This window comes from Herpailurus yagouaroundi, unplaced genomic scaffold, assembly GCF_014898765.1.
Source record: "Herpailurus yagouaroundi ecotype Mexico unplaced genomic scaffold, PumYag 202, whole genome shotgun sequence".
NCBI classification, from domain to species: Eukaryota; Metazoa; Chordata; class Mammalia; order Carnivora; family Felidae; genus Herpailurus; species Herpailurus yagouaroundi.
In genome coordinates this window covers 458601-472861 of record NW_024412433.1, presented here as the reverse complement: position 1 = coordinate 472861, position 14261 = coordinate 458601, and the positions used below count along the sequence as shown (strand labels likewise).

The 14261-nt window shown below is 41.9% G+C and overlaps 1 protein-coding gene and 1 long non-coding RNA gene across 6 annotated transcripts in view; both read left to right on the top strand.

Moving 5' to 3' along the window:
• SEPTIN2 (septin 2) overlaps positions 1–14261 on the top strand; it is a 35340-nt gene that overhangs the window by 5009 nt on the left and 16070 nt on the right. For 4 of the 5 annotated variants that reach the window (XM_040450394.1, XM_040450392.1, XM_040450390.1 and 1 more), the window contains exons 2-3: positions 3312–3341; positions 5070–5190. In XM_040450394.1, coding sequence (XP_040306328.1) covers positions 3333–3341; positions 5070–5190 — 130 coding nt within the window. In that variant the 5' untranslated portion in view covers positions 3312–3332. Of the gene's footprint in view, positions 1–3311; positions 3342–4587; positions 4815–5069; positions 5191–14261 lie in introns of those variants that run through there. The other variant, XM_040450395.1, reaches the window with a different exon arrangement.
• LOC121014319 (uncharacterized) lies at positions 5197–5878 on the top strand. Its single transcript, XR_005783157.1, has 2 exons — positions 5197–5555; positions 5784–5878. It is a non-coding gene; the product is annotated as an uncharacterized LOC121014319 (long non-coding RNA).

Below are 14261 nucleotides of genomic sequence, written 5' to 3'. Positions count from 1 at the left end.
TTTATTTATTTATTTATTTATTTATTTATTTATTTATTTATTTATTTGAAACAGAGAGAGAGTGTGGGAGAGGGGCACACAGAGGGAGACACAGAATCTGAAGCAGGCTCCAGGCTCTGAGCTGTCAGCACAGAACCTGACGTGGGGCCCGAACCCACGAAGTGCTGGATCATGACCTGAAGTTGGACACTCAACCAACTGAGCCACCCAGTCGCCCCAGATTTGTGACCATCTTGATACATGTCTCCTGAGTCTGTGATTATAGCTTTTTTTCCATATTTGCTTTTCTTTTTTCCTTAATTTTGACTTGTGGGGAATTTATTTCAAAGAACTAGCTTTTGGATCTGTTTATCTTCTATTGAGTTATTTCATTCATTTCTTCATATTGTGAGAATTGAATTTATTTTCAGTGTTCTTTAATGAAAATATCTGAAACCCAAATTCTCACTTGAACCGGTAGAGCTTTTACTGTGTCCCATAGATCTTGCTTTTGTCTTCCCATTGCTTTCTGGATAGCTTGTGGTTTTGCTTTTGTTACCCTCATTGATCCAAGGGTTATCCAGGATTGTCCCAAATAATTGGGAGTTGTATTTTATCTTTTTTCCCCTAGTTTTAGCAGGTCAGAAGTTGAGAACATAAATTGTAAAAATATTTTTTAAAGTTTAAATTTTCTCTATAGTAACATGATAATTTTTAAATTTTTTCTTTCACTGCTTTTCTTCTATTACCTCAAGATTCTCTATATCAATTCTAATTTATTGGCTGTATTACTCAATCCTCTGCCCTTGCTCATACTATGTTTACTGAATCTGTACCATTCTGAGGGGCGCTATTAAAGTCTCCCACTTGTCTTTTATTTTTACCAAGTCACCTGGTATTTTTCTTAGGCTTTCCTTGTGTGTTTATCTGTTGTAATGATTTGCATGTGCAAGTTTAGGAATGTTGTATTTTCTCCATCCTTTTATGATCATGATTGCATTTTATCTTAAATCTCACCCGGGGTTAATACCAGTAATGTCTGTCCTGCTCTCTGTGTTTGGCTAGGCTGGTATGTTTCAGCCTGTCCCTTTGTTTTCAGCATTTTTGCTACTTTAAGAATGTTCTTCCACTTAATGATTGATTTTATTACTTTTTCTTTTTCCACAATTTTGCTAGCTTGATCAAGTTGCTATTCCATATTTTTCTCTTAATTTGGAAGTTCCACTATAATTTTTCTTTAATTGTTACTTTTTCTTTTATAGTCACTTAATTTCTATATTTGAAAAAAAGACTAAAGCTCCTTCTTCCGCTGGGACCATCTGTATTCCATCTGACCCCTCACTTCCCCTTTGGAATGTTTTACTTCTATGTTCTCACTCTTGCCCTCAACTCTTAAGTAGTTTTATACTAATTATTATTAATACAATTTTCCTAGGATGTCCCTTTCCATTCAGGACACCTTAATTCATTCCAGATAGTTTGTTAATGTATGGACCCTGCTCTTTGTTCTTCTCAGGAAAATATTCTATTGTTATTCTTTTTCTCCCTCTATTCCTTTTTTACTGACAAGAACTCTTATTGATTGCCAACGGGGCATGTGGGTGGCTCAGTCAGTTAAGTATCCCACTTCGGCTCAGGTCATGATGTCACGGTTCATGGGTTCAGGCCCCACATCAGGCTCTGCAATGACATAGGGGAGCCTGCTTGGGATTCTCTCCCTCTTTCTCTCTGTCCCTCCCCTGCTCACGCTTCCTGTCTCTCTCAAGATACATAAATAAGCTTTAAAAAAAAAAAAAGTTAAAATAAAAACAAGATAGATTGCCTAGATTGTTTCTCCAAGACTATCTTTTAAATCATGATTTCCTTCTCTGTGTTTTTGCCCTTGCATTAAGTTTTCTAATATTTGATCTTCCAAGGTGAATCGCAGCTGTGACCATTGTTCAGTTGAGTTACCAAAGTCTGAGTTTGAAAATCATGTTTTGTTTTAAGTAGTATACTTGCATCTTTATCGTAGCGTTACTATTTTTTTGGTTCACGTTATTGCCTTCCTCTTCCTGCAGCTTGCCTGTGGAGCTCTTTTCGGAGACAGGGAGTTGGGGTCACTTATCATCTTACTCCTGGGGTCCTCACACTCAGGGACTCTGTTCTCCGAGCTTTTCCAGGATGCACTATATTCGTTTCCTTGCCAGAAGGTTCTTCAGAATTCACTTCCTGCTTTTGTTCTTCCTAACATTCCTACTTTCCTTTAAGTTTACTTTAATTCCACCACCTAGGCTTGGAGCTATCCACTCCTCCTCAATCACTGCCCTTCCCTTTTAGCCCAGGCCTTACCTCATACTCCCTTCTGAGCCATAGAAGCAACAAGTGGTTTACAGACTGCGTGTGAGTTCTCAACTCTCCTCTGCCTCCCTTCTTGTTCCAGTGGGACACATGAGGGTAAGGCCTTCCCATGGGCCACTAAGAACGAGAACGAAGACTGTAAACTTACCTTCTGTGAAATAATACAAATCCTACTGCTGTTGGCCTTTGTTAACCAAACTGTGCATGGGGGTGCAGGAGCCTCACGTCTTCAGAGGTGGTTGGGAACATTTCCATTCAGAAGGGAAACAGTGTGCAGTTTTCAGGAATGTTAAGGTTTGGGGGATGGGGAAGCAAGAACACGAAGGGCATAAGTTTCTAAGCTCCAGAGGGAATCAAATCTGACCTCATTCATATCTTTTGACCTTGTTACCAAAGACTGTTAGCCGACAGACTCCATGTTCCCCAAAATTTCAAGTCTTCTAAAATTCGTATTAAATTCCAACTATCTCTAAAACTATTGTCATGTTCTTCAAACACTCCAATGCCTTCAGTCCTTTTTCCTTTAATTATAAATGTTGCTCTGAGTGCCCCATTGTCTAAAACTAGTTGTCAAGAGCTCAGAGAACCTCCCAGCAGCAGACATCGCTCTATAAGTACGCTTTCCTTGTTGAAAGGTTTCGAAGAGGGAAAGGAAATTATAGAATTCCAGAGGTCATGAGATTTTGTCTTTTTCTCTTGTTGTGTCCCTGGTTCTTAGCATATAATCAGTACTAGAAAAACGTTTAGACTTTGTTGGAAATAAGGAACGTCTATATGTGTACATACGTGAATGTGGTTGACTTAATTGACCTAATTTTTTATATCTAATTTTTAATGAGATGATAATTTTCTCATTTCTGTAATTTGATGCAGTTAACAAGTAAAACAGGAACTGTTGATGCTTTAGGTGTTAAGTCTGTGTACATGTCAATTCATACTAAAGTGTGTATGTGTACATGCATATATGTATATGTGGGTTTTTTTCTTAACAGATTGAGAAAACTTCACTGAAGATGTCTAAGGTAAGATATCACACTTTTTTTTAAATTTATTTTAAATTTTATGTGTTTGGTTTTTTTTTTTTAATTAATTAATTTATTTATTTATTTTTTTTTTTTTTGAGAGAGCGCATGCACACTAGCTGGGGAGGGTTAGAGAGAGAGCTGTCAGCACACAGCCCCTCGCAGGGCTCAAACTCACAAGCCATGAGATCATGACCTGAACCAAAGTCAGATGCTTAACCAACCGAGCCACCCAGGCACCCCCATGTGACTCATTTTTAATATGACTGATATATTTGATTTGTTGAGGCAGTGTGTAATTTTTTTTTTTTTCAACGTTTATTTATTTTTGGGACAGAGAGAGACAGAGCATGAACGGGGGAGGGGCAGAGAGAGAGGGAGACACAGAATCGGAAACAGGCTCCAGGCTCTGAGCCATCAGCCCAGAGCCTGACGCGGGGCTCGAACTCACGGACCGCGAGATCGTGACCTGGCTGAAGTTGGACGCTTAACCGACTGCGCCACCCAGGCGCCCCTAGGCAGTGTGTAATTTAATTGACATTCTAAAAACTTTGAACTTTATTTTTTTAGATTTCCAATTTGTTTCTCAGTACATCAGTAACAATCCATTTAGCCTCCTTTACATCATTTTCAGAACACCAATCAAATAATAATTTAAAATTCTAATCATATTTCATCATGAAACTTACAGGGTTCTTAGACTTGACAAATTGGCTTGTATCAGCTCTTGCAGATTAGCCCAGAGCCCTGAAGTAAATTAGTTTTGAAAGACATGCTGAGAAAAGCAGAACTTGTGGTTAAAATTGCAAGATTATTACTTCCCTTTGCCTTTTATTTTTGAATGTTTCAGTGTTCATTACTGATGCATAATTACCTTACTAATTTTTACTTTTTATGCAAGTATGAGTCGGGAACACTGATGAGCAAAAAAACAAATAAAAATTAACCATAATTTCATCACCTAGAAATAACCACTAGTAACATTTTATGAATATTTTTACATCTGCGCATGTGTGCATATGAATATACGTTTCCAAAATCCTAAAGGAAAAATACTATCTTATGTCTTGGCTGTCAAAATTAATAAAGCAGTTGGTGTATCCTTTTTTGATTTCCTCACATTTTTAGTATGCTATGCCTAGATTCTATAGCTTTGATATACTTTATGGCATCTCCGGTTTATTCCACCTGTCCAGGAATATTGATGCTTCGTTGTCCTCAGCTGTGATTCATTTTTCATTCCTAGTCTTCTCTTTGATCCTTGAAGCCCGATGCTCACATCCCACCCCTAAATGGCCTGCCTCACCCTTGATGGCACTGTTGCATAGAGCTGGGAACAAACAGGAGACACGGCTTGTTCCTGAACACTGTTCACAAATGCATCACACCTGATACCTAGAAGGATTGGCTTTTAGAAACTATTCTTCTGCTAAGTTTGTTCTGTGAAACCACTTTCAGTTGTGGCATTACTTTGTAAGTTTGATTTTCCTGCATGTAATAATAGTAGATTGGTTTATCTTTTTAAAAGTGTTAAGTGAATACAATCAGTTTTCTGATACAGGTGATTTTTTTACAAAAATGTGGATTTGTTTGTGTATTTTTTTTAATTTGTGGGAACTAATGATACCTATGTTTGTCACAGGTTTGATTATATCTTAAAGGCAACTAATAAGGTGTTTTTTTGGTTTTTGTTTTGTTTTGTTTTGTTTTTGTAAAATCTTATTTTAGCAACAACCAACTCAGTTTATAAATCCAGAAACTCCTGGCTACGTTGGATTTGCAAACCTTCCCAATCAAGTTCACCGAAAATCAGTGAAAAAAGGTTTTGAGTTCACACTAATGGTGGTCGGTAAGAAATTAACCTTTACACCTTACACCTTTGAGCTTTTTAAATATGCAGGTGTTTCCTCTTCTCAACCTTTAGGGTATAATTGTGTGACCTATAAAGTCCAAGGGAATATTCCTTTATTGTCAGGATCAAATAACTGGGGAATTTGAAAAAGATTGTTTAGAAAATTTTTCTGAAGAGTAAAATCTTAATATTTCTGTCGTTTCCTTATTTGTATGTGGTGGAAGTATTCACTCATTATGCCAGTGAGCCTCCAGAATGGCCCCAGTGATCCTTGCCTCCTGGAATTTGTGATACTTTCTAGCCCCTTCCTACATTGAGTAGGACTTAACCCGTGTAGCCAGTAGAACATGGCAGCAATGAAGGTGTGTGACTTTTTTTTTTTTCAACGTTTATTTATTTTTGGGACAGAGAGAGACAGAGCATGAACAGGGGACGGGCAGAGAGAGAGGGAGACACAGAATGGGAAACAGACTCCAGGCTCTGAGCCATCAGCCCAGAGCCTGACGCGGGGCTCGAACTCACGGACCGCGAGATCGTGACCTGGCTGAAGTCGGACGCTTAACTGACTGCGCCACCCAGGCGCCCCGAAGGTGTGTGACTTTAAGACTGGGTCATAAAAGACATTGCAGCTTGCCCCCTATCTTTTTTTGAATCACTCTGGGGGATGCCATCCACCATGTTGGGAGGACCCTTCAGAAGCCTTATAGAGAAGTCTCACAAGGCAAGGAGCTGAGGGCCACCAGTTGCTGTGTGTAAGCTGTCCAAGACCTTCCGTAACAAAGTTATAAACAAGCTTTGAAGGATCAAGCTGGGTGAAAAATTAGCTGCTTGTCAGGACAAAACCCATCATTCATTAAAGATGGAAATCAAAATCCAGTGTACAGTGTAATATTTACACTTGCCATCATCCAGTAAAAAGTTGTAAATGCAAAGAAGCAAAACAGTGTGGCACGTAACCAAGAGAAAAATCAGGTAATAGAAACAGATCCAGAAATGATAGAGATGATAGAATTAGCGAACAAGACCTTTTACTATTTTAACTGTGCTCCTGCTACCTAAAGGAGAACATCAATATAAGAAGGAAATAGAAGATAACCAAAAGAACTTACATGGAACTTTTAGAGATTAAATTTTTTTCTATATAACAGCAGATTATATACTGCCGAAGAGAAAGGGCAATAGAAAGCATCCAGACACCAAGTAGAATAAATAAGAAAAGCACACAATAAACAGTTGGTGAAAGCACTGATAAGAAGGAAAATCTTATAAGCAGGTGGGGGGCGGGGAACAAGCACATTACATGCAGAAGGTCAAAGGTGGAAAGGACCACTGACTTATCATATATGAGCCATATGCAGTGATAGTTTAAAGTACTGAAAGAGGGGCGCCTGGGTGGCGCAGTCGGTTAAGCGTCCGACTTCAGCCAGGTCACAATCTCGCGGTCCGTGAGTTCGAGCCCAGCGTCGGGCTCTGGGCTGATGGCTCAGAGCCTGGAGCCTGTTTCTGATTCTGTGTCTCCCTCTCTCTCTGCCCCTCCCCCGTTCATGCTCTGTCTCTCTCTGTCCCAAAAAAAATAAATAAACGTTAAAAAAAATTTTTTTTTAAATAAAGTACTGAAAGAATAAAACCATCGGCTTAGAATTCTGAATTAATCAAAAATGACCTCGAAAAATGGAGATTTAGAGAAAGATGAGATATAAACATTTTTAAGTAAAAGCTGAGAATTTGTCACTGTCAGATCTACACCAAAAGAAAGATTAAACTGGGTTCTTCAGGTTGACGGAAAAGGTAGAGCACTGGAAATGGCAAGTGTGTTGGTAAATGTAAAACACTTTTCTTGGTTTTTTCATTTCTGTCAAACATAGTTTTAAAGCCAAGTTAACAGTGTTTAACATGGAGTAAGATGAATGAGGGCAGCACAGGACGGGAGGGTGCTGAGCTGATGTTACATAAGGGAGGGCTGCTGCGTTAGGGGTGCGTGTTATCAACTCCAGAGCAGCCACTAGGAAAGTCAAACAAGGGTTTGACTGAAAGCCAATAGTTTTGATAAAATAGAATACAGAACCCTGTTCAATCCAGAAAGCAGCAAAGAAACAAGAGATGAGACAAATGGAGAGAGGGCAGCACCCTAGCAGAAGGGGCATAGCCGTGACTGGGACAAGAAGTCAGAGGGAGAGAGTATGAGCCTGAAGGACCAGAATGGAAAATCATCATGCAAAGCCCAACCATAAGAAACCCAAAGCAGCTGTATTGATACGAGACAGAGTAGACTTTGTGTCTACTACCTGGATATTCCCAGAGATAAAGAAGTATGTATCCTAATGATGCAGGGATGAGTTCAAAACAACATCATTTTAAACGTATGTCACCTAGGGGCGCCTGGGTGGCTCAGTCGGTTGAGCGTCTGACTTCGGCTCGGGTCATGATCTCGTGGTCCGTGGGTTCGAGCCCCGTGTCAGGCTCTGTGCTGACAGCTCGAAGCCTGGAGCCTGCTTTGGATTCTGTGTCTCCCTCTCTCTCTGCCCCTCCCCCACTCATGCTCTGTCTCTCTTACTCTCAAAAATGAATAAATGTTAAAAAACAAATTTAAAAAAATAAATGTATGTGCACCTAATGATGGAGCTTCATAATGCACGATGCAGAATCTGCAAGAGAGAGAAATCTGAAGGTTGAGCCAACTGATGTCGAGAGCACTGTGCTGAGAAACCCCACGGTATACATTCTTTTCAAGTGCACATGGAGGATTCACCATAGATACTCTTGTGAGAATATTTTAGTAGGCCAACATTACCCTGTAGTCAATGATGAGAAAGTATAGACAATTCATGAGCGTAGACACAGACATCTCAATAAAATTTTAGCAAGTCCAGCAATACATAAAAATGCTTAATACATTAAGTTCTACTATAATGCAGTATACACGTGTTCCTTAAAAATCACCATGCTGTGGGGCACCTGGGTGGCTCAGCCGGTTGAGCGTCCAGCTTTGGCTCAGGTCACGATCTCACAGTTCATGGGTTCGAGCCCCGCCTCGGGCTCTGTGCTGACAGCTCGGAGCCTGGAGCCTGCTTAGGTGTCTGTGTCTCCCTCTCTGTCTGCTCCTCTCCCCACTCATGCTCTGTCTCTCTCCTTCAAAAATAAATAAAAACATTAAAAAAATATCACCATGCTCTGCAGTAATGCACTTGAAGCCATAGGCTTCTGGAGAAAATACAGGCACAAAAGTTGCCTCAGGGACCTATTAGGAAGAAGTAAGGAACATAATAAAAATGGTTTTTACATGTTAAATGGTTTTACACTTGTTAACTGGTTAAAATAATCATACTATACTGAATATGGGCACTATAGCTTGACCAGTCTCTGAAGTTTGTCAAAGTGGGTGTCGGGAAATGGTGGATGGGAAGCTGTGTCAGGAGAGGTGAGTGGGGATGGTCCACGATAACTGTTGAACAGAGGTCACTGGTGCTGAGGGGTGCACATTATTGAAAATGTTCTTTCATGGCTTGATTCTACTGGATACAGTTTTTGACGTTCACCTAGTTTGTCACCAGTGAAATCACACGAGCAGATACAATGCTTGTATTATGTTGAAGTTGTTCCCTAGTATATCAATTGTGTTGGAACAAATTCTCACCTTCAAGGCATGTGTTAATGGCAAAGCTGTCTATACATCCTAATGAATGGGGTTTACCTCAGGAGCACATGGGTTTTGGGGGGAGGGGCTTTTGTGTTTTTATTTGTTTATTTGTCGAGAGAGCATGGTGGGGGGGAGCAGGGGAAGAAGCAGAGGGAAAGAGTGAGAGAATCTCCACGACCTTGAGATCACTACCTGAGGCAAAATCAAGAGGCCAAAATCAAGTGACTCTTGACCAACTGAGCCACCCGGGCGCCACCCCTTGGGAGTGCATGATTTAACATTAGAAAATTAATCTGTGTGGTTCTAAAGGGGAAATTTATGCTGTCATCTAAAACATGCAGTCGCAACAATTCAAACCCATTAAAGATTTTAAAACTTTGTAAACTAAAAAAAACAAGGAAATTTTCTAAAACATTCTTAATTGCAAGTGAAATGATTTGTGTATGTTAAAAATTATAAGGAATCCCAAAACTACTATGTTTAATAAGTAAATTTTATCAAGTTGCAGGTTCTTTTTTTAATGTTTTATTTATTTTTGAGAGAGATAGAGTACAGAATCCAAAGCAGGCTCTAGGCTCTGAGCTGTCAGCACAGAGCCCGACACAGGACTCAAACTCGTGAACCACGAGATCATGGCCTGAGCTGAATTTGGACACTTAACTGACTGAGCCACCCAGGTGCCTCCACCAACAAATAATTTTAAAATGAACTTGAAAAGACCGTCAAAAACAATGGTAACAAAAACTTTTATTTAATGTATGTTTGTTTATTTTTGAGACAGAGGTCGAGACAGAGCATGAGCAGGGGAGGGGCAGAGAGAGAGGGAGACACAGAATCTGAAACAGGCTCCAGGCTCTGAGCTGTCAGCACAGAGCCCGACACGGGGCTCAAACCCACGAACCGTGAGATCATGACCTGAGCCGAAGTCGGACGCTTAACCAACTGAGCCACCCAGGCACCCCAACAAGAAACATTTTAAAAGACAGTACCATCCATAGTAATATAAGAAATGCACCATGCTTAGGCTAACTTAGCGGAATGGGTGCAGGACCTTCACTGACACCATGGCAGCACTGCTGAGAGAAAGACAAGCTGTGAGACCTGCCAGTGCTCTGGGTGTGACCGTGCACACCGTGCCTGTGACTCTGCCCCTAGAGTGACCCATCGAGTCAGCACATTGCCAGAGTCACACCAGGCTTTTTAAAATAGAAATGAACAATCTGGTTCTAAAGTGTGAATGTAAGTGCAGAGGGCCTAGAACAGACATTTCTGAGGGCCTGTACTATCTGATTTCAAGCCTTCCCAATAGGAACCATGACAGCGTGGTGAGGGTGGAACTCCAGATCAACTGAAAATACCAGCCCGAAGACCCATGTACACATGATCAACTGATTCATGACAAGGGTGCCAAGGTGACACAGAGGGGGAGAGGTTAGCCATTTACAAACAGCGTTGTACCAAGTGCGTGGTCGTGTGGTGGGCAGCGAACGTGAACCTTCCTTCACACCGTACAACACACTTAACTCCAAGTGGGTTGTTGGCTTAACTGTAAAGCTGTAAGAAGTCTAGAAGAAAACGGGCAAGAAAATTTTCATCTTGGAGTAAGCAGATTGCTTAGGACGTGAATAACACTAATCACAAAATAAATGAAAAGTTGCACTTCGTTAAAAATTCTCTTCAGAAAACAAGAGAAGGTCATAAACTTGAGAAAGCGTTCACAGCACCACGTGCAACGTAGGACTCCTATCCAGAACATAAACCCGAACAGCTCAGAAAGAAGATAGGCTACCCAGTTACAGAAAGGGCCACGAGATTGGGACAGACGTTTCATAGGAGATCCTGAATGGCCAGGACCCACGGGATCCCACCACACGCTCACTGGAATGGCTGAAATTTGCAAAAAGTCCGGTAGTCCAAGTGTTGGCAAGGATGTGGACAGACGCACCTCTCCTAGTGGCTAGTGACAGTGTCAAGTGATAACAACCACTTTGGAAACAGTTCGGTGCTTTCTTAGCTGTTACTCCCTGTGTAACTAGACCATCCGCTCTTAGGCAGATACACAGGAGAAATGATAGCATGACCACAGAGCCTGCTCCTGGATGTTCACAGCTGCTCTCCCTGCAGTGGCCCAAACTGGATGTAACACAGGTGTACCCAGCAAGAGGGTGATCAACATGTCACGATGTGTCCACATGAGAAAAGGAAACGGACTGCTGATGGATGACGTGACGTGGATGAACCTCCAGAGCTAATTGTGCTGAGCCAAAATAGCCAGATAAAAGAAGGCATGTTGTATGATCCCATGTTTGTGAAGTTCTAGAATAATCAAAACCAGTCTGTAGAGACAGAAAGCAGATTGGTGTATGCATATAATGACACGAGAGGGGTAGAGCTGACTCTGACTTAGGCAAAGGAGCTCTCATGGTATGGAGATCCTTTCTATCTTGAGTTTATTTATCTGAGTGTGTACTTGGTCAGACTAATCCGTCAGTACAGTTCAAATGACTGTTGAACTGAGGTGTATGTGAGTTACACCTCAGTAAAGTGGGTTTCAAATAAAGCAAGTAGTAAGGGAATTAAAGGTGAGACGGGGAGTGAATAACACCTAGAAACTTAACCACGAGAACCCTCAACTTTTAAATTGTACCTGTTAGAAGCACAAGAAAAATGATACACAGGTATCCCCTGCTTTCTGAAAGTTACTGGCATGCCACTTTTATGAAAGGCCTGTAGTAGTGCCTGTTTTCAGTAATAAAAGACCAGCAAGAGCTCAGCAGGTTTTGCAGCAAGCTGTGGCAGAGGCAGCACGCCCGCCGAGCCTCCTCGCGAAGCGCTTCGGTGTCCGGCTGCCAGAGCTGTCTGAGAGCATCTGGACTTTATCTCAACTGATTTTGTGCACCTGTTATGATGTGTTCTAAGGTATCAGAAAGGCTGAGAGGTGATTTTTTTTTTTTTAAGCTAGGAGTGTCAAAAAATGTTTCCATCTAAGTGAGTGGTATAATGCTTTTTTGCTTTCTACCATTTGGGCTTAGGAACAGTCTACTTTCGGGTAGAGGGAGAACCTGTATCAGGAAAAGGCCAGTGCACCCACCTTGTAAGTCAGACGCTATTGAAAAAGGTGTTTTCAGAATTGCAGATAACATCTAAGGGAATAAGAAATTTCATAAAAAGGTCATATATGCAAGTGAAAAACTACAAATGTTTGGGCAGCAATCTGGAAGAAGGACTTAAAAATCACAAATAAGTTCTTTAAAGACATCACAGATCAAAGCCCAGTGGCAAGTTGCTCGTGAGGGAACGTGGTGCCTGTGCTGCTGAAGTCTGGCCAAATGGTGATAGTTGGTGATAGTTCATATCAAGTTTCCAGCCTCCCCACGAGTATTGGGGGTGGTGGGTCTGTTCACAAAAAAAGCAAAATTAAAGATAGAAAGCCTATTGTCAAATATATATATTACCTGGTAGAAAGTGCGAAGAATGGATAGTGTGACCGAATTCACAAGAGGGTTACAGAATGAACACTTCCGAAGACTCCGGAACTAAGCTAAGAGAACGAATCCTTGTAGGTTCACGCGTCCTGAAAATGCACACTTGTGTCCTGGTGGACTCGTTCATAAGGGCACATGCACCTGGGACCTTGGCCACTCTGAGCCGGGCCTGCTTGCGCATCCTTACCCCGTGAAATGGCTTGGCTCTGGGCAAAAAAGAGATCACTTATGGAGTGCTGCCCTTCGGGGCCCTCCCAGGTGGCCCTGGCTGCAGGCTGTTTGAGAAAGCAAGCGCTTTCTTGTGTTGGTTAAAATTGAAAAGTAAATGTGAGGAGGACACCCTCCACCCAGGTTAGGAGCTTTTTGTTTCCTAGCATTCCTGGCTTGGCCTAAGTTTTGTAGGGGGATGGGAGGGTTCGCCTAGGTTTTGATTGGAAGCTTCTGGGATCTCTGGGACCCTGAGCCTGATGGGATTTCAGGATGCTGTAAACCCAAGCTCCCTTTCCTCCTGTGCATATTCTTCATGTGGCGGCGCCCCCTTGTGCCTGGTGCTGTGTATCTCGATTGGTGAGAATGTAAGCCGTTTTGTAAACCCTGAGTACCTCCCATCCCAGTCAGCTTCTGCTGTCATCACTGGTGCAGGACAACTACGTAGGGTTGCTCAGCCCCGTGCATTTTATGCTGTGAGATATACACTCCAGGGCCTCTTGAGCTCTTGTGTCTCCCATGTATAGGCACCTGAGAAACGCCTCTGGGACAGAGATACTGGTGAACGAGAAATCACAAAGCTAGCCACGCCCAGAGATTCGGCCCAACAGCAGCATCATGTTCTGAGTTTATGAGTTAATTACTTGTAGGTGCTGCCTGAAAGCCATTCCAAGGGAAGATGCTTCCACCCTTAAAGTGAAGATTTGTAATTCAGAATCAGACATTGGAATGTTGCAACTGCTTTTTTTTTTTCTTTTAAAGAAGGTGTCTCTACTCAAACACCTCTGCTGAGATGTCTCCTGAGCCCCATTCCCTTTCAGCTTCATTACCCACAGCTGTCACCACTTCACTGGTGGCAAAGTAACCTTGCTCGTTTGTCGTCTTCCCCACTGGACTGCCAGTCTGCACGGGAGCAGGAATTTAGCTGTCCAGCACATGGAGCTGTGCCAGGCACACATAAAGACTGAGCACTCGCTTACTGGCAAGACCTCTTCGTTTTGTGATAAAGACGTAAACTGCTGGGCAGTTTGTTAAAAGGATAATTTGATGGCATATTTTTATGCTCTTTTATTTGGACATGTTCAGCGTGTAATTCTGGTTTTGTCCTCTTGGTGGTCCTTTACACGTATGAAAATTGCCATCCAATTAAAGCGCAGTCCTGATTTTCTATGTCTACTCATTTCAAATTTACTCTTGTACTTCATTTTACCGGAAATAATTTTCAAAACAGATGTGTGCTCCTTCCACGTGCTGCGCAGGACTTAGCAGAGGGAGGTTCAGACCAAGATGCCCAGGAGATAGTCAGGCACCGAGTTCAGAAGCAGTTCTCCACGCGGAATGTAGCCTTAGCTGATAACAGCTACAGTGAAATGATGGCATCTGTGCATGCTTCCTTAAGATGTAATATTTCATTTTGTTGGGGGGGGGTGGGGAACGCCTGGGTAGCTCAGTAGATTAAGCTCTGACTCGATTTCGGTTCAGGTCATGATCTGACGGATGATCAGATCGAGCCCCGTGTTGGGCTCTGTGCGAATAGCACAGAGCCTGTTTGGGATTCTCTCTCCCTCTCTCTATGAATGACCCTTCCCTGCACGCACTCTCTTTCTCTCAAAAAAATAATAAACATTTCTAAAAGATATTTCATTTGTGGTGTTTTGCATCCTTGAAGTTAAGTTGCAGATGCTCAGAATACAAACGTTACTTAACTCAAGAGTGTTCAGAATTCAGGTATTATGGTA